This window comes from Populus trichocarpa, chromosome 18, assembly GCF_000002775.5.
Source record: "Populus trichocarpa isolate Nisqually-1 chromosome 18, P.trichocarpa_v4.1, whole genome shotgun sequence".
Taxonomy (NCBI): domain Eukaryota; kingdom Viridiplantae; phylum Streptophyta; class Magnoliopsida; order Malpighiales; family Salicaceae; genus Populus; species Populus trichocarpa.
This window is the reverse complement of record NC_037302.2, coordinates 14,156,888-14,177,673: the sequence shown is the minus strand read 5'-3', so window position 1 is coordinate 14,177,673 and position 20,786 is coordinate 14,156,888. Positions and strand designations below refer to the sequence as shown.

The 20,786-nt window shown below is 31.7% G+C and overlaps 2 protein-coding genes across 2 annotated transcripts; both read right to left on the bottom strand.

Annotated features, from left to right (window-relative positions):
* Positions 1 to 1,878: 1,878 nt before the first annotated feature.
* On the bottom strand, positions 1,879 to 3,527 carry LOC7459894 (peroxidase 25). Its single transcript, XM_002324618.4, has 4 exons — positions 3,094 to 3,527; positions 2,818 to 3,000; positions 2,555 to 2,720; positions 1,879 to 2,415 (listed from the first exon to the last, which is right to left on the bottom strand). Exons 1-4 carry the CDS (start codon positions 3,292 to 3,294, stop codon positions 1,994 to 1,996), a joined length of 972 nt encoding a protein of 323 aa, XP_002324654.4. The 5' UTR covers positions 3,295 to 3,527; the 3' UTR covers positions 1,879 to 1,993.
* Positions 3,528 to 7,833: 4,306 nt separating this feature from the next.
* LOC7459893 (SPX domain-containing protein 1) lies at positions 7,834 to 10,525 on the bottom strand. Its single transcript, XM_002324617.4, has 3 exons — positions 10,037 to 10,525; positions 8,601 to 8,727; positions 7,834 to 8,504 (listed from the first exon to the last, which is right to left on the bottom strand). Exons 1-3 carry the CDS (start codon positions 10,508 to 10,510, stop codon positions 8,050 to 8,052), a joined length of 1,056 nt encoding a protein of 351 aa, XP_002324653.4. The 5' UTR covers positions 10,511 to 10,525; the 3' UTR covers positions 7,834 to 8,049.
* Between the last annotated feature and the right edge of the window lie 10,261 nt (positions 10,526 to 20,786).

Genomic DNA, 20,786 nt, shown 5'->3' with positions numbered 1-20,786 from the left:
AAAAGTGTTTTCCTAGAAAATTTAGGCGAAAAACACTTTCCGGAAATTGTGAAAAATTTAGAAATGTCATATTATTTGCTGATTATATCAAATTTGATCCTCAAACTTTTGATTGCTATATATATTTTGTTTTGAATATTTATTTTTCAATTTCATCTCTTAAAATTTAATTTTTATATTAACTTTGGTCCTCATTTTTATAATTGTTATTTGCTTTTTCCTTATCATTTTTTTATTGAAATTTTTTATGTATCAAATTTAATTCTTATTTTTTTTATTGTTACTTATTTTATTTGAAATAATTTATGAAATGTTAATTATTATTATTTTAATTTCTTCATCTTTTTTTTTTAGATTTGATCTCTATTATTTTGATTATTATTTATTTTATTTGAGATAATTTATGAAATTATAATTTTTTTTCAATTTTATTCTCATTTAACTTTTTAATTTGTAAGATTTGTTCCTCGTTATTTTAATAAACTTGAGAAAAATAAAACATTAATAAGTTATTTTCCAGCTCATTTTCCATGACATAATCAAACACTGGAAAGTGTTTTCCAACTTATTTTCCATTACACTATCAAACATCAGAAAATAATTCACTTTTCCGGAATTCACTTTTTAAAAGAAAACTACTTTCCAGTAAACAAACGGGGCCTGAATATATTAGACTATATTTTAAAAGTGTGAAAAAAATATTGTGTATATATTATAGACATGGAATTATTGTATTGTGCATCATATTATAGATATAAATTGTTTAACTGTGGATAACATTATAGCATTTGAGAGGCGTTATGTGTGCTGTTTTTTAGTCAAAAAGTGTTGTTGAGGCGTTGTCTTTTTATTTTCTGTGCCAAAAATTGTTGAGTCTAGCTTGACAACCAGACCTAACTATTGGATCTAGCTTGGAAACTAGACTCAAATCGCTTCCAAAAGGTGTTGGGTTTGGTTGGGCCACCAGATATTTTCAATTGTATTTTTTTGCCTCTTTAGATTATTCTCTCTTTTTTTTTAATTTTTTTTTCATACGATAAAGAGAAAATAAATTGATGAGACTTTTTTTATATTGTATAAAAGTTGGGCGATGATAATTTTTTTTTCATTTGAGATTGGATTGGGTTGAATTTTTTTTCTCTTAACATTAGATCTTGTCCCCATACCCAATATCCTGCTATCTAGTCAAATCCAGCAGCTTTTGAACTTCTTGGCCGTCATACCAAATATTATTAGGTCTAGTTTGGCAACTAGACTCAATGCTATTAGGTCTAGTTTTTCTGCTAGACCCAATGCTATTGGGTCTATTTTTGCAGCCAGATCCAAAACTATTTTGGATCTGACTTAGCATTGTTATTTACCCAGAGCGCGGATCAATATATTTTTTTATATATATAATTTGATGATTTATTAACTTAGAATCTTATCTAAGAAATTAACTAATAACTCTTTGATTAGAGCCTGGTTACATTTTAAACTATGTATTATTAGTAAAAATAAGATCATTTTATTTTAAGAAAAAAAATTCCAAGCAACATAATTTTTATCAAAAACATGGGTTCACCTCTTTATCTGCAAGTTAACCTAACCAAGATGAGAGTATTAATTTTCATTATCATCATCATGGTATATTTAGATTAATAAATTATATTAGATAATGATTTTAAAATTTGAACTTAAACAAATCTCTTTGAAATATGGGTCAATTTTTAAAAATATAAAACTATGAATTTTCAACACTAAACAACGTCTACTGAATTTTAAAGTCACAATCTAAGGGATGTTCCTTCCCTTCACGTCCTCTAAATTGTAATTCTTATCTATATTCTGAATTTGAAACCTTCAAATTACAAGACTCAAATTTAAGTTAGGAAAATAAAACTAGAATTATTTTCTTGATTAATTATTCAGAAATCCATCGTCACACACACGTACACATATATTACAGTAATTCCGTGTATAGATTTTTATGTTGCAGCACTCCTTCGATTGATTAATTGAACTTTGAACAAGCTTTTCTAATCTCTCCATTTGTCCCAGTTTTCACGTCAATGCTACTCATTTTAACCATGGCTTGCCTGAACTCAATGTCAAACCTATGTCCCAAAAGTCCTCTTATGGTGCCGGCATATTTTTTCACAACATCTCGTGTTGCAGCATCATCCCAAAGTCTCTGGTCAGACTCCAAAACTCCATTACCATCACGTACGTTCTTAAAGAAGCTTGTATCAAAATCTGTCTGGCTATCTTTATCTAATGGAACTGGTATTGTGCCATCACCGTTGTTGGGGCACAGAGCTCGAAGTTGTGATAGGAATGATTGGTTTATAGTTGGATCTGCATTTCCTGTTGCTGTGAAATTATATAGGCGATACCGTATGAACTGGCAGTGTGTTTGGCCTAGGGTATGTGCTCCTGAAACAGAAACAAGTTACCGAATGCTAATATGAGGTAAATGGAGATATATCTCCTCTATTTTCGTTCGTCTCCATTTCTTATGTTTCAAGAAAGTAAACGAATGCTAACTTGGAATGGGAAAGAAATAAATTTATACCAACGAGAGTTACGAGATCGTGATCGTCAAGGCCTTTGTCAGCAAATTTTTGCTTCTGGACCGCAATGGAGTCTAGAGGAGAAGGTAAATATTTTGAGACCTGGGATGATAAAGAGACTCTGCCATCTCTTCTACCTGTTGAGACTGACCAACTTGGACCATCACTCTGAGATTTTATAACAAACACACGATGCATAAGAATATATTTCTTGCTCTTTAATTTTATTCATGCATTGGAAATTGAGGGCGAAGAGATCATTTACCAAGTCCACAGCATCACGAGCAGCCAATGCTAGTATATCAGCACACGAGACCACGCCAGGGCATGAGGCCTCTATCTGTGATTTGGCATCATCAATTACTTCAAACCCTCTTAATCCTAGATTTGGCAACGCATTTCTCTCAGCAGAAGACCGGCCTGCAATTAACACTGAACCATCACAGCCCTGTATAAGATTCATGTTAGTCCATAGCACTGATCATTATCTTGCGTTTAAAATAAGCTAAAGGATAGAGTGGAGAATAAATAGGTCAAGAACCTGAACAAAGCAGTCGTGAAAATGAAGCCTGAGCAATCCTGCTGCAATGGTAGGATCTTTCTTGAAGTATGATTCAACTGTGGACCTAACTATGGCCTCAGCTTTCGGACATGAAGAAGAATAAAACCCTGTTTTCAATTGGCTTTCCACAGACAAAGCCATAACAAAAATCACCATAACAACCAGCCATAACCCTTCCATTGTTCTATAACTTTCTCTCGTCTTGCTTAATTACTACTTGAATTCGCATAACATCATAGTATTTATAACCATAATTAAATTGCTCAGTCCACTTCCCTTAATTGGTGTCCATTTCATTGAATTTTGGGCCGCTGAACCTTCTTTTGTTAGTGGAAACGCGTGACACCATAGAAATAGTGGTGTGCTTTTTTTCATCTTTCTTTGTTTGCAGGAGCAGAGTGGAAGATGCATAATTTCTTCTTTTTTTTCCTTCACCATTTGGACAACTCCACAGATTTTTCCCTTAATTTTTTAATCACCTTGAACACACACACATGTATGATCTAATTGCTTAATTTCTTTGGATTGACATATCAATTAACCGATGATTATCTTGTTTTGTTTTTGTTAGGGTAGGCTAGTGGCCAGCAGTATAATTTCCATGTTGCTTAGAAGGTACCCTACCATCATATACAAATTTATATATTCCATGAATCTTACATGCCTTTCGAGGTAGAATATATATGAAGAACATTCTTTGTAATGGAAAGTCAAAATTTGTAGTTCTTGAATACGTGGAAATCACCTAATACTACTCCCTTCAAATCTTTTGGTGCAAGCATTTAGTGACAATAAAATTAATGGGCAAAAAGACAACAAATTAAAGGGTAGGTGGCAAAAACAGTGTGAAAAGTATGGTTTTTGTTCGAGCATGAACTCAAAAAAAGATGCAAAATGTTGCATACCTAATTTATTGTCACCATGACAAGAATGCAAATGCACAATTATACTTGAATTTCATTGATGAGGCGTAGAATCATGCACAGATCCAAAACTCATTCACCCAAGCAAAGGAGAAGCCTTACGCCCACCTCTGGCAATCATAGCCTGTTTCCAAAGAAACCCAACAAAAGCAATTGAAGCGATCTCAACCCCTCTACCTCTCTGTTTTCATTTTTTATTCCAAACATCTAGACTAGGTATTAGACCCGACTCTAGGAATAACTCAGAAAAAAACTTAGATCACTATATTATCGGGCAGTATACAGGTTGTTAGATCAACCCGGATCAAATATTTTTATTGAAACAACGTTTTTCTTTTTTTTATTCTTCTTGGCTGTTGATTGGACGGGTTTGATCTCGGAAAGTGACTCAACGACCTTCTCCAAGGGAACTCCTTGTCTCACCGTTTCAGATCTCCAGAGCACAATATAGTAGCAAAAAGAAAAGAGAATACTGTCGACTCCTTTATCTATTTACATGATTTCCTTCGGACTATTGTTTTTCATTCAAGTTGTCGCTTTCAGGCTTGAGTTTTTTAAAAAAAAAAACAAAAAGAGGAATAGAATAGTAAAGTGCAACTATCTCCTATGGTTTAGAGAGGAGAGGACTTGGCTATTAGTTAGAGTGGTTGTTTTTGCAAATCAACGTGTTTTTAAAATGATTTTTCACCTAACAAAATATTAAATTTATATGCTTTTATATCCTTTTCAATAATTTTAATGTGATAATATTAAAAGTAAAAAATAACATTATCTTGATGTATTTTTTATTAAAAAACACCCTGCATCATTAATGATGTCCAAAAAAACTCAAGTAACTTACGAGCAAAACTTATATGACGGATACTTGGTTAATCTCTTGATTCTAGCAATATGATCATTTCTCCCTAGCTAAGGTGATTGATAGATTGTACCTAATGTCTGGTAAGTTAAGATGGTTGATAGCTAGTACCTATAAAAAGTTTTTTTATAGATTTAGGGACTCTCAAATGTTTAAGTAAGTATTTTTTTAGAGAGAAAAAATATAATGATATTTTAGAGAGATAGATTCTGAAATATATATACTAAAAATATTACGAATGAAGAGATTATGAATCATTTACCTGAGTGGTTTATGGGGTATTTATAGCTTATGAACCTTGTCCTTTTACTAGAGTTGAGGGGTTGGAGAGTCATTTCATCCTTATAAATCAATTTTATATTGTGAGTTGTGTTTCACTCATTTTATCAAGCTAGGACACGAAAACATTATGTGCCATGAGAGATCTTAATTCACCTAATGATTTTAGTGGAGTATAAACTTGTTTAATTAAGTCTATTTGTTAAGAAATAATTCCTCTAAGATTCATGTAAAATCTGTGGAGGTATGACGTTAGATTTAGATGTTTTATTTAAATCCATGGTTGTAGTGATCCGGTCACACGTTAGGCCTAGGAGAGCATAAAGCACTCGATCATGCCCCAGGTAAGATGGCAAAAAGCCTTAGGCTCGACACCCGCGAGAGTTGTGTGTCAGGCCCACCTATATTGACCTAGCAGAGCGTCAAACCAAGCTACTGGGTCTGTCAGTGTGTCAGGCCTAGCGCGCCTATGTTGAGGCGTGTTTGGGGCTGGTGGTGCTAGGTCAATGCGCCCGAGAGTTTGGGAAGTTTATTCCTGAATATTTTCCTCAATCCAACATTTTTAGAAAAATATATATATATATATATAATTACTTATAAAATCCTGGTTCGTTAATTGCATTACCAAACAATCCTCATACAAACTTCTTGAAGTGCAGTTTCTCACTTTCAATGTGCCAAGTCCAATTTAGTAGTTGGCGTTTATGCTAGAGCAACGGGTGCGGGGAGATGCTTTGTCAGTGGATTTGCCTTCGTCCTTTCTTCTCTTTTAGTTTCTTTTTATTTTTAATCAAAGGAGAGGCAGTTTCTGGAGTTGTGTGTTTCATAAGACCGTCATCTCATAGGATTTGTCTCATCAAAGAAGTTGGTGAGTATGTCGCTTTTGACCACTCAACCACTCTCCCATTCCTGGGCCAGACCGACCGGTGAAAGGAAAGCTGGACCTCTTGAAGGGGTTGCTGGAACCGGAAAAAAATCTGGTAACATGATTAGATGAAATGAATTTAGTTAGGTAAATATCTTGTCCAATTTAAGTAGAAACCGATTTAAATTAGGTTTCAGTTTCTAAATTTTCCAGGTCAACTCACCAATCTTGACCGAGTTTGATAACTATTATTGTATATGCTATTTTGCTATTTAATGCAAGGTGTTATAATGTATTATATGGTTACTATATTACAATATTATGTTAAACATTGTCTGAGTCTGTAAACACTTTAGAGAGTGCTTCGTTATGAAGCTTTGCTACATCTACAACTTCATCATCCAAGCACTCTTATATATATATATATATATATATAGTTTAATGTGGGTGTCCGGGCCAGCTTGCGCACACCTCGACTAATCCCACAGACCCTGAAGTTAACGACCATGTAAGCCTCCAGTGATCATCATATGAGTAACCACAGGGCTCGATATATATTTTTTATATATATAACTCGGGATGTTCGAGTCAGTTTATACGCACCACAACTAATCTCCGGGCCCACTGAACATCCTGCAAGCCCAGTAAACATATAAGGCATCGCGGGGATGACAGGCATGCACAAAAAAGATCGAACTCAGACATGCACTCTTAGACATTTTTGCTCTTATCACTATAAGACCTCCATTTTCGAATATAAATATTTCTTGGCATGATCATTTTAAACCTCTTCCGATGCTGCGATTCTATCCTCCTTAGCAGCTGCACGTCAAAGACTAAGTTTGTTGAGTTATATGTAACTTTGCACACTAATATAGTAATTACGGAATTGATTAGTTAAAATTAAGCTTTGGTAAGTTTGAAACAGATAAAAGAAAGAGGGATTACACAAGTTTTGTATCTATAAATCAATTTGCTTAAATCAACAGTAATTTATAAAGTAACAAGGAGTGCGTGAAAAGATTGAATTTCTTAACTGTTTATATATTTGAAAGATATCCGGTGGATATGGATATTGAATGCAACAAGGAAAGTAACCAAAGCTAGAGGACTTAAATTTTATCCCTTAATATTATAATTTTATTGATTAATCGGTTATGAATTCAAATTTTACTACCCATTCTATTTGATAAAAAAATAAACACAAGTTAGTGTGAATCTATACAAGTTTTAAACTCAAATAACTTTCATTTTAGGGATTCATTAGCTTTAATTTCAAAAATAATTTTGAAAGCTTAGTTTAGATGATAACATGGTTATTAAATATGACCCGAGATAAGATTTGGGTTATCCATCGAGTAAGTTAACTAAAAAATTTTTAAGAAAAAAAGCCAAAACATCATTTAAAAAAATTTAAATCAACCTAGATTTTTTATAGAATCATTTCAGGATCGGGTCAACTCCCTTATTTGTTATAAAACCCGGTCTAGGTTAAGTTTCAAGTCGATTGAATCCTAGGGGTAGTCGATTGGATCCTAGGCTGACCCCGAGCCTAATTTACACCACACACATAGTAAACAAACACAGTCCTAAGAACTAATTTATTTTTAGTATTATCATTTGGGTTTTTGAATTTCAGAAAACGAGTTAAAAGATATAATATTTTGGTTCAAACATGAAAGACCTTTTTAAAAATTCGATCAGTAATGTGTGATAATCATAGAAAAGCAAGCCAAACAATTAGGTTCATTATCATAGCTGAAGAAATGTGAAGCGAAAAAACACAACCAAACTCAGAAGACAGTGAACAGAAATATATGAAGGCCAAAGGTTTCGGCTGTACATCATACTTGTGCTTAGAAGATTCATTAATTAATTAACATCTTACTATGTGTTAGTATCGAAGATATGCATAATCCATGCATGAAAGGTAACTTGAAAGAGATTTTCTTTTAGAAGGAAATTTTACAGAATAGAGGGGGGCAAGCCTACAATCCCCCAGAATCCTGCTACTTGGCTTCTTGTTCAAGTATAGGAACCTTTTTCCAAGCATCCTCCAATCCGCTTATCTGAAGTGGTGGCAATGAGAAAACACTAACAGTGGAGCTCTTGCTTCGAATTTCCTTTAGAACACGCAATGCAGATATGGTGCTCTTCATAGATGAACTCTCCATAAGTTCAATCTCTGCAAGTTCCCTTGGGAATCTGGGTAGGTCATCATTTGTGGTGGTTGAAGAGGTCGAAGGATCACCACACAAGTCATCATCCCCATCAGCTGCTTCAACTGAAGATGGCGGCAGTTCGTTCAATGGGAGGAGGCGGTCGAGCATTGCCTCACACTCTTTAACGAGCTTGTAGAGCAGGTCGGTGGTGAAAAAAGGCTGTTGCAACACCCTCTGGATAAAGGGCAGGCGAATGAGAGCACCAGTTCTTTTATCATATTTCTTCAGTATTTTTACCAATCCTGTTGGAAGCAAGCAAAGATTAGCCATGATTGTATTGTGGCAATATAATTAAACAAATGCAATAAGTTAATTACAGTAGTTATGAATGTTCGTACCAGTATAGTTCAGAGCACTATAATTCTCCAGCAAAACCATCTCTCCGTGGAAATCTACAATCTCCTTCCTAATTTTTATCATCTCTTCATTGGAATTGATTGCCTTTGCCACACTATCTTGCAACTCCTGCATCACAATCACAAATCTTCAATTTTCCTAGCAAATGGGCAGATTTTATCTTTACTTAACTGACATATGGTGCAAAAACAGATCTCAAATACCTAAGACACTTTAGCATCTTATTCCTTTCTTGTTAAATAGTTATTGAAACGGAAGCCAACAAAGTATAAAGTGAACTCAAGTTTATTATTCTGAACAATCTCTACCCACCATCCCAAATAAACAGGACCCACGGACTTGAAAAACAAACCTCAACTCATGGTTATAAGACGCAACCCAGGACCAAGTCATGGCATGGGCAGCCAATGCATCAGTGACATGACTCGGGTTTTGATTTTTTAAAAAAACAATAAATTAAAACAGCGTTGTTTTAGTTAAAAAAACGATTAGACATGAAAATCCCGGATTGACCTGGCAGGGTGAGTTTTATATTCATGCCTCAACTAGACTCTGTTCATAATCTATTTAAAATCCCTAAATTATGTCATGGCTTGAAAATCTAGCCTAAGAAGCAAATCCACACCTTTCTTCTTCTTATCTTCAATTAACGTCTCCTCGCATCAATATATATAGCACAGCACAGGAAAACACAAAAGAATGATTTCCATCAATTCACCACAAGAAGACGACTTCCAACCATTCAAGTTACTTTCATGGGCAAATCAAAAGTTATAGACGCATAAAATATCTCCTTGCACTTGCATTTCACCACAAATAATAATATGTGGTGTGTGATACATTCTTCCAAATTTTAATCATCACAAATATAATATCAAAATTCATTAGTTGAAATATATTTTCTTATAAAAATCACACCAAGATCACAAAAAAAAACCCACCTCAACGCACCCACTTGACCACCTAAATGACCCCGTAAACCATTTAATAATCACATTCATGCAATAATTAGCATAGATCATCAGCATCTAAATGAATGCATTCAGAAACCATTAGTTATGATACCAAAAACCCATATGGGCCCTAATAATTTTCAGTGGTTGACATTATTTTCATATATATATAAGTAGATGCTTTCAAAGAATATACCAAAGCATAATTGCCTGCTTCCTACAACCACATTTAAGGGGTTGCGTGCCAGTTGTCTATCCCAAACACCTGGCAACTAACGGTTTTAACTGTCCGTTACAGTAAAAGCATCCAACAGCGAAAAACGACACCGTTTCATCAACGAACGCCGTCACAGTAACTTATTCCAGATTAACAATTAAATTTCTCTCATCAACTCGGAGAATTAAAGATTTTATCGGAAACCAAACAAGATCGTAAAGGAGAAATTGAAAAACAAAAAAAATACCTTTAATCTGATGATGTACTCTTCTTCTTTCTCAACAAAAAAGCTGTTGAATTTCTCAAGCTCATCATCTAACAGCTTAATAAAATCAATCTCTTCTTTTGTCATACTTCCTTCCTTGCAATCTCCTCCTCCACCACCTTCTGCGGCGGCGAATCTTGGCTTTTTCAACGGCCGGGAGTCTCCATTGTTCTTGGTTGTGCTGTTGTTATTGTTTGGCTCGATGAGTTTCAATCTCTTCTTGAGTTCTTTGTAAGAGAGAAACTTGTCTCTCCATTCAGGTAATGTTTCTTCAATCTGGTTGCTTAAGCTTTTGCCGAATTTCATTTCGAGAGGGGGTGTTTGGTTGCTGAGAAAATGGGAGAGAGTGAGGGAGAGTGTGGGAGAATACGAGGAAGTGGAGGAGAGGGGGAGATATAACGGTAAAGAGAAGAATATTCGAAGGGTTTGGAATATCCAATTTTGTGTCCATTTCATCAAAGGGTATATCTCTGGTTTTATTCTCTTGATAAAGACAAAAACAATAGATTTATTGTTTATTTATGTGTACTTTTTGTGACGTACGTTTTGGTCCCTGTCTTTTATATTTGTGTTTTTTAATCCTTTATTGTTTTAATTTTCCCAATACTAACTCTATAATTTTTCAAAATATTCATTTCGGTCCTCTACCTTTGAATTTCTAATGAAAAGCAATGGTAGATCAACATTTTTAATCCTTGCTTTTATTTATTTTTCTTATGTTTTCCTCCCAAATTCCCTTAGCATTATCAAACCTGCTCGACCCAATAACCTATATATCCAAGACTTGACTTAGTTTGTGTTTGATTTTGTATTAACCTGATCAAATTTTTGTGAGATTTAATTAATTTTTTTAATCTAAAATGATATCTTTTTAGTTTTTTAAAATATTTATCTAAAAAATATATATTTATCTAAAATGATAACATTTCAACTTGTCACCGAGGTCATTTTGAATACATTTATCTAAAATGATAAGTCGTGTAATTTAGCTAATTTATGAGGGCTGAAGTTAATTCAATCTCCCTGCCCCACTCTTCAGACTTGACAGTAGTCTCTTTGAATACAGAAGGGAAAAGAAAATTAAATAACATCAAATAAAAAATAATAATCTAAAAGTGGCCAGAGAGCTGAGACCATGCCCAGCCGTTTGGAGACTCACGGTGTTTCATTAAAAAAAAATTATTTTTTAAATTAATATTTTAATAAATTTCTAAAAAAAAAATACTTTAATACATAACGTTAAGAGATAGAACTAGAAAGAGACAAGTAGAGGCTCGGGTCCAAAAAAAATTTAGATTTTTTTATTAATTTGTGTTTAAATATAGAATAGTGTAACATTTATTTTATTTTAAATAAATAATTTTTTTAAGTTCTACTTCCCTATCAAATAATCTGAGCTCAACCTGGAAGCATCATGAGGCAAACCTAAAGAGATATCTTCATTAATGAGGCAAGGTATAATTCCAAGGCATTAGAGAATATCCATGCCCTATTGATCAATATCTACTACCTATCAGTATTATTCTTTATTAAGGTCAGAAAATAAAGCCAAAAACATGCATGACCCCAATCACCGCAAAAGATGTGAAATATATATATATATATATATATATATATATATATATATATATATATATATATATTCTTTATTAAACTTACAATTTAATATTATTTAAAATCTTTATTTAATATCAATTTAATATTTTTTAAAAAAAATATTATAAAATACATAAAGTCACGATAAGACTGAAAATGATATTTTTGGTTGAATTGATCTTATTCTTGGTGGTCTCCCTAACCCCCAACCTAGGGATATATATGTCGTCAGAGGTGGAATTTTAATCATTGGACTATTTAGCCCTTTGAAAAAGATAGAGGATTCGGATCTTTTTATGGCATATCCCCGGATTAGAATATACTCTTTGGTCATTTCTCTCTAATTTTCATACCTGAAAGGGAGAAAAAAAATTATTGTGACTGATGTCTCTTCTAGCTGAAAAATCCCAATACATCGAGAAAAAATCTCTTAATATTTATTTATCTTGTTAACAAAGGATTAGACACACATCGAGATTCTACACAAGTTTTGTTTTTTTTGGTGGGGGAGTCAGCACGTTGCTATTCACACCATAAAATTAGTCACAAAAGTTATTGATCGAGTCAATTTAGTAATTTTTTATTTTATCCCAATTCAGTATATCTTCAATCTTGATGTGATTTTTTGTTGTTTTTATGATGCTTTAACCTGCATCAATCAGTGAAATATCCGACTTTAATTTTCTCTCTGTGTTTTTTTTGAGCACGCATGTCACTTCATTTTGAAAGCTTTGACAGATTTATGAAATGAAGAAATGCCTGGAGGAGGATAAAGGATGAAAGCATTGGCATATTCTTTCTTGGGTGCCTTTGTGCTCCCTAAAAACCTTATCTTGGGAGTTGGCGGTCCATCCCCTCAATTATTTTATCTTTAATGATAGTCTCTCTCGACAGGCAGCTTGGGCCCTCCGTTGCTGAGAATTGAGACTAACAATCCTCAGTTAATTCTTGTTTTCTCCCTGCACAGTCTTTGTACAAGACATTTCGAAGGTTTTGGTGCCTGTTCAAATTTGGTTCTATTCCATTGTTACTGAGACATATCAAGCCACTAGCTAGATAATTATGTTATTGGTTTAACTAGTGAATCATTAATTAATTGAACTATTGGATTAGTTATAGTATTGTTAAAATAATTAAGATTAAACATAAAAAGAAGGTTAGAATTCTGAATAATCTGTATATTATGAGTGATTAGTTTTAAACTAAATATATATAAAATATACATAGGTTAAACTGAAAGTATTATTATACTCTTAATAAATAAGACTATATAAATATTATTTAACAAGTATAACATGAATTTATATTAATTAATAACAAAAAATTAAAAAGTATGAGTGTTTTTACTGCAGTAATCTTAAGTGAAATATCTATTTATCCCTTTCAAAACAAAACTATATAACTGAAAATAACACAAAAAAACCATATGGAAAAGACCCAAATAGCCCTCATCATCAGTTTTACTTTTGAAAAATATAAGTGCAAAGAGGTTATTTCACTGTGCATACGAAGGAGAAAAATAGTAAAATGCTTTCATACCCAGTTTTATTTTTTTAACTTCTAAGGGAATGTTTATTATTACACTGTTCATGCAAAACGTAAAAATATTTATTTAACCCCTAATAAATATGACAATGACAAATAAATCCCATAAAGGATATGTTTGAGATTGTGGTAGCGGTGACGGTTCAAAGTATTTTTCGCTTAGAAATGCATCAAAATAAAATTTTTTATTTTAAAAAATTATTTTTGACATCAGCACATCAAAACGATTCTAAAACATAAAAAAATTATTTTAAGCAAAAAAACTTTCAAAATTTAAGGTACCGCATTCCCAAATATACCCGAAAACTACTTTCATACCCCTAAAACCATGTGATTTGAGTTTTTCATGAAAGGACAAAACAATATTTTTATTACTGTAGTTCGGTAAACTATGTATTGATGCACCGTAAATAACTGAGTTATTTTAGTTTTTGTAATAAACCATATATACATTTAATACTTTGTATAAAGATTATTTTATAATAGCCTTACATGAACCAACATTTCAAGGATCGATCTGCTTTTGCCATATGCTGTTGTTTCAAAGTAAAAAACAAAACAATTTAACTGTAAAGAAGCTGTCTTGTGACAAAACTTGTTTTGCTTAACAACGTAGCTCTCCAGTGACAAAAGTTTCGTGACTGACTCCGACATGTTCCTGGCAAAGCTCGTATCTAACGTAGCATATCCCACAAATTATATATATATATATATAAAGTTTTCTGTATCTACTATATGTTCCTTATTTTGTTTGTGTCCATGCCTGTCCATGCTGACAGCAGTATCGAAGATATTATAAATTAAATCTATGAAACAAATAGCATATATGTTAGAACTCGACCAATTTAATTATAAACTAGTAGATATTCTTTGAAGGTTACTGATGAAAATAAAGAAGCCTGAGAGTTGGATGTGTTTTCGTTTTTATATATTTCAGTAATCTTTGAATCATATAACACATACTAACTAAAATTAAATCAATTTTTAATATGGTTTTAAGAGCATTCATTTAGAGAAATAAACTCTTATGAATGATATGCATGTTAGTCTCGATATTTATTTGAATTTAGAACGTTAATAAAATTAAGAAATATATCGTTTCTTTGATGTCAAACTACTTCTACGATTTAATTTGCTTGAATGTTATCAAATGTAGATTTAATTTTCGAGTTTTATTTTTCGTAGATTAATTAATGAGAGATTGATAAATAAGATATATCTCATGCTTTGAAAAAAAATCAATTATATGCTGTCCTCTATATGCTGATTTTCAACTCAAACTTGCCCGATCATGCTAAAACCTTGCTATTTCCATACGGAGTTGGGAGATATTTCTTGTGGCATACATGTTTTAGTTAAGCCTTCCTTCTCTGTCTTGGAAAAAGATAGATGTGCTTTAATAAGTTTATTTTTTTACCAAAATTAGCACATGGAGCCCTCAAAGCTCCCTCTCAAGCAGAGGGGCAGACCTTCAGGCAATATATACTTAGTTTATTAGTCCATTCAAGAACATATTGTAGGACCATAAAAAAAGATAAGAGCGGCAGATAATTGTTCAGATCATTAGTCCATTCAATACTATATCCTTAGACCTTTAAGAAAAAGAGAAGCATACTGTTGAAATGACATGATAGGTCTCAAAAAATGGCATTTTCTATCATGCAAGAGAAGGTTTAAATATAATTCATGGAGGATTAGTTGAGATGTATCAAAGAATCATCTCAACCCAATAGCTTAAGCTGTTAGGTGAGGTCCCAGGATATGATTTATATTATTCTCTAACACACCCCCTCAAGTGAAAGCCCTTTGGGCTTGAAACTTGCACAGGCCCACATTACCTTGTGCTTAATTTTTATCAAATAAATGGGGATGGTGAGATTCGAACTCGAGACCACTTGGTCATCAAGGCTCTGATACCATGTCAAAGAACCATCTCAACCCAATAGTTTAAGCTGTTAGGTGAGGTCCCAGGATATGATTTATATTATTCTCTAACAAGATGCATGTAAATTAATCTGGTATAATTGATATAATAAATTAATATAACCTGAATGATATCAAAAATTAAAAAAATATTATTTTAATAAAAAAATTGATTGATTTAGATTACTTAGAGGGATTATGCTTTTCCAGGTTTGATCTTAGACCGAGTATGACAATTACGGGCATGAGATCACATTACAGGTCTATAATCGAAGAAGAGAAGTGGTGTGATCATGAGATTTATAATTAAGACCCACCATATATATATTTTATGGTATTGCAACACTTTGCAGAGTTGTCTGATCATTAAATTAAATAATAGATACATAGACAATTACTCATTGTCGATCAGTGGATTGTCTGTAAGCGAATATAATAGCAATTAAAATTTGAAATAAAAGATGAAGTTGAAATTAAGAATTGAAAGAATTCTGTATTCGATAATGTAATCCAAGATAAATTATGCTCTACCTTTTTATATATATAAGGATAAATTATTGCATTTAATAGGAGATCTCAAAGGTCAGTGGTACTCTTGCACAAATAAAAGGGATGGGATCTCGTGTTGGAGTCTCAACTTTATCATAAATTCTAAATAAGTCAAAACACATTGAGACCCAAAACTATGAAAAAATGGTAGTCATTGAATATGATTATGATTGTTGGAATCAAATTTTATAATTTTGATATTTAGTATTAGAAAATATAAATATTGGACCAGCTAATAAAAAATGTTAACTGATAAAGCCATGAAAACTTCAGACTGGATTGGATTTTTTATTATTATGTCTCGTCTAAGATAATTGAGTTTGAATATAAGTTTTTCTTTCTGGATTTGACATGAAAAAACAGGTTTTTTTTTAAATTATAAAATCTTTTAATACTTAAATCAATAAATTTGATCCACTGAACTTTGTATGCGATGATGAATGATTTAGTGGTGTGAAACACACTTTAACTTCTCAAAATTCCAAAAATAAATAAATATATTAAGGTGTGTGTTATGGGTATTAGATAGCTCATAATAAGGGTGTTAATATAGATGAGGCCATTCAGGCCTAGACCTTGAGGCCTTGCAAGGCTGCTCTAAATCATACCATTATTTTCTCAAGAAAAAAAAAAACCCATTTAAAATAAGTAATGACAGGCCCATGACTTTGTTTCAAGCTAGTAGCTAGCATAGATTACCTACCTATTTTGCCTGCTTGCTCCAGCTCCATTATGCAGTATAGACAAGTACCTTTTCAGTAGTAGTTGAGAATAGGATCCACTTTCAAGAATTTATTATTATTATTATTATTATTATTAATATGAATATTCAAGTTAATTTGTGCATATCTTAATTAATTTTATAAATTTTAAAATTAATAATTATATAAAACTTCAATAATTTTTAAAGTTGATGAGAATCAGAACCGGACCTAGCACTTACAATAATTTTACTTTCTCTGGTCCTTTCCTTCCTTAAAGACCTAGCTTTAACAATGTCACTCTCAACAGTGAATCTTGTTCCTCGTTTCCAAAGAAGTAGGGTGTTATATACGATACATCACCAAACTTCTACAGCAAATTCAATTATCATCTAATGCTGCTATTTAATTACTTCATTGCAAGATAAAATAGTTATGATCAGTATCTCTATTTTACCACTTACAACATCAATATCATCAGGAATTGATTATACTTTGAGCTGATTACTTTTGCATTTCAATAATATTATAAAAAATATATTTTTTTTTATATTTTTTTTGTTTTAAATTAAAATATTTTTAATAATTTTATATCGTTTTGATACGTTAATGTCAGAAATAAATTTTAAAAAATAAAAAAAAATATTTTGATATATTTTCAAGTAAAAAATATTTTTTAAAACAACTACTATCATAATACTAAACAGGCTTAGGCTTTTTATCGTAAAGTGGTCCTAAATTTACATAATTTTTCATCCTAAAGTCTATTATGGGACAATGTCATGGTGACCTAAACTAGATTGAAATGGACCACTCTGATTCGTAACAGCACAGTCATTGTCCAAAATTCGGCTCCCTGAATCTTGATTATGGAAGCTTACGAGCCCCAACAAATTATGCATCGCGCAAGATTTGAGAATTCTGTAACCGCCCTGCTTGCTTACCCTTTTGTTCTACTCCATGTTATGTCCAGTCTAGGAAAGGGATGAGAAAACAATGATTATGTAGCTTGTGGAAACAATCCAGGCTCTAATCAGATAATTAATCCATCCTGTTAATCTGATTGAAGATGAGATATTCATATCGGAATCGGAAAACTGATATAAAAAGGCATGTTCTTTCAGCACAACAAGGTCTTGACTTCCATTGATAATCAGCAGAAGGATGATACAAATAATCAAAATCTTTTTTTTTTTATTCGAGGAAACCCTATCCCCGGAAAACATACTTTATGGGTCCAGGTGAGCGAGTAAAACCCCGGCTGTCCCAGGCTCTTACAAGAGATACACATCCTAACTCAAACTCGAAACCTGTTGTGCAGATCTAAAGTCTTTTGCCATCACACTACGTTTCCGGGTACAATAATCAAAATCTTATGTTAGTCTTTGACACTCCATCTACAATTTGTCACCATATTCCTTTCCTAACTAATTTTGAAATCAATTAGTCTTCTAGAGGTCATTGTCAAGGAGACCTTAAATTTGCCCAAGAGTGAATTCTTGATTCAAACTGCGTACGAGAAAAACTAAGTATAGGCCTCACAAGTCAAACTACCCAGGAAAAAAAAGAGAGAAAGCATTAAATGATGATCAGCCGACAACTGGGCTGGCTTCTGAGTCTTTCACCATGGGTTTTAAGAGCATGATGATTCTGTAACTAGTTCTTGCAGTCCACTTGCATGATTTTCCACCACAAAACTATACTGTACTAACTATCAAAACATGAAATAGAAAAGCTTCGATTGGATTTATCATACTTGCTTTGACATTTCAATGAAAGATGAGTGTTCATAATTAATTAATATTAGATTACTGTCTAGGAACAAAATAGAAAAAAAAACGAGAGTTAGGACAGAAGAAACGAATGGAATATTGGACGGACACCTAACTATGTTCGATAATTAGCAACCTGCTATAATTAATTAACATTCTAACAAGTCGTGGAAAGGCAATTAAGAAAAAAATTATTTTGAGGTTAGGTTACAAATCCTCCTACCCCCAGCTTAATAATAGGAGGTTTTCTTCCCCTGAATTTTCTATTATTTTTAGCCTCTTGTTAAAATGAACCAATTTGCTTTGTTTTTTCTTTTCTTGACTATTTAGCCTCTTAGTTATAGCCTGATTGAGATGGGTTTTAATTGCAGTTATTTTTTAAAAAAATTTTATTTAGAAATATATTAAAAATATATATTTTTAAAAAAATTATTTTTGATATTAACCCATCAAAATGATTTGAAAACGTTAAAAAAATATTAATTTAAAGTGAAAAAAATAAAAAAAATAAATTTTTTTTAAAATATTTTTAAAACACAAAAACAAACAGTAATATACAAACTACAAATAGAGACAAGCACACCAACAAATTTTAAATCTAATATTAAAATTTGCCAATTAGAGCCCACAGAGTTCGAGAACATATCTAAATTAAGTCTAAAAGATGTTATTTCAAGATTCTTTTATTGTTATTTTTTTTCTTTATTTTTATTGTTATTTTTTCATTCTTTTTTCTTTACAGATTAGATCAGTTTAGCAATTATTTAAATATTCTTATATTAATTTCGAGAACATATATATTTTTTTAAAAAAAAATTATTTTTGATATTAACCCATCAAAATGATTTGAAAACGTTAAAAAAATATTAATTTGAAGTAAAATAAAATAAAAAAATTTAAAATATTTTTAAAACACAAAAACAAACAATAATATACAAAGGAAGACAAGCACACCACTAAATTTTAAATCTAATATTAAAATTTGCCAATTAGCGCCCATGGAGTTCGAGAACATATCTAAATTAAGTCTAAAAGATGCTATTTCAAGATTTTTTTATTGTTATTTTTTCATTCTTTTTTCTTTACAGGTTAGGTCAGTTTAGCAATTATTTAAATATTCTTATATGTTATTTCTGAACAATTTAAAACCATTTACTTTTAAATCATTCATATCATAATTTTCTTTACAGTTTATTCTTTCTTTTTTCCTTGCAACTTAAAATCATTCGTATCTATTTTTACACGCTATATATGTCGTCAATAATCACAACAGGAATAATGCAAGACCATTGCAAATAAATCAAAAATTTACGTGGAAACTTGAAGATGAGATAAATGGTGCTAAACAAGGATTAAGAAAGCTGAAAATGCTCATAATTAAGATGCCCAGATTTCGGGATTATCTTTAAAATAAAAACTGCATTCATTCTGAGCAAAAAAACCAGGCAAGTCATGTATCCTAGAAAGCTATATGCACGGTGCATTATTTGAAGCTTAATTGCTACCAAGAGCTATGGCCATTTTACTAACAAGGGCGTCGGCTTGTAAAACAAGAAACCAACAGAACTGATGAAATCCTTCTCCAATATTTTGCAATTTGCAAAATACTTCCCTCTTTGTCAACGAGCATTCAATGGAGGATTGAAAACCTTACCTCCAGCTTAATTACATGTCAGCGGCTTTTCAGTCAATAAGAACAACGACAACGTAGGCTAATTACAGAGATAAAGACACCCGAGACAGAAAAGACGAGATATAATAAAGAATGAAGATGATGTTGTGCGTGGTAGACATAATAAAAAGAGAATGTCTTTATATTTTACTTTATTTGATTGACAAGGGATGAATAAAATAATGAATATAGATTATTATTTTACTTTAGTTTAGAATGGGCATTGATTTCTTTGACCAACTCAAAATGTTAATTTATTTACTCATCAAAATCATGTTAAGAAAGTATTTATAACCATCATATAAAAAGATAATTCAGATAATATAATTAAATTATAATTCACTCAGCTATTAAATCATTTTTCTATGTTAAAGAATCATCTCAACCCAAAAGTTTAAGCTATTAGATGAGGTTCCATATGATTTATATTATTCTCTAACACATCCCCTCAAGTGAAAGCCCTTTGAGCTTGAAACTTGCATAAATCCACATTACCTTGTGCTTAATTTTTATCAAATAAATGGGGATGGTGAGATTCGAACTCGAGACCGCTTGGTCATCAAGACTCTAATACCATGTCAAAGAATCATCTCAACCCAATAGCTTAAGTTGTTAAGTGAGATCTCAGGATATGATTTATATTATTCTCTAACACTCTAAATATATTTCATAACAAAAAAAACAATTAAACCAATCATAGTTAAAATCTAATATAGTTGAAAATGCCAGATAATAATTTCATCACTTATGCATATTTTTTTTTCATTATCATTCAATCCTCACATGTTCATTATTTTTGGTTAAAATATAACATAATTTTTTTATGATTTTTGCTTTTATATTTTCTAGTTTTCAAATCTAATGATAAAAATTAAGTTAATTAAAATCAATAGTCTAGATTTGAATATAAAGATATAATTCTAACATTTCTTTCATGAAGTATATATACACTTTTATTTAAGAAATGAAAAATA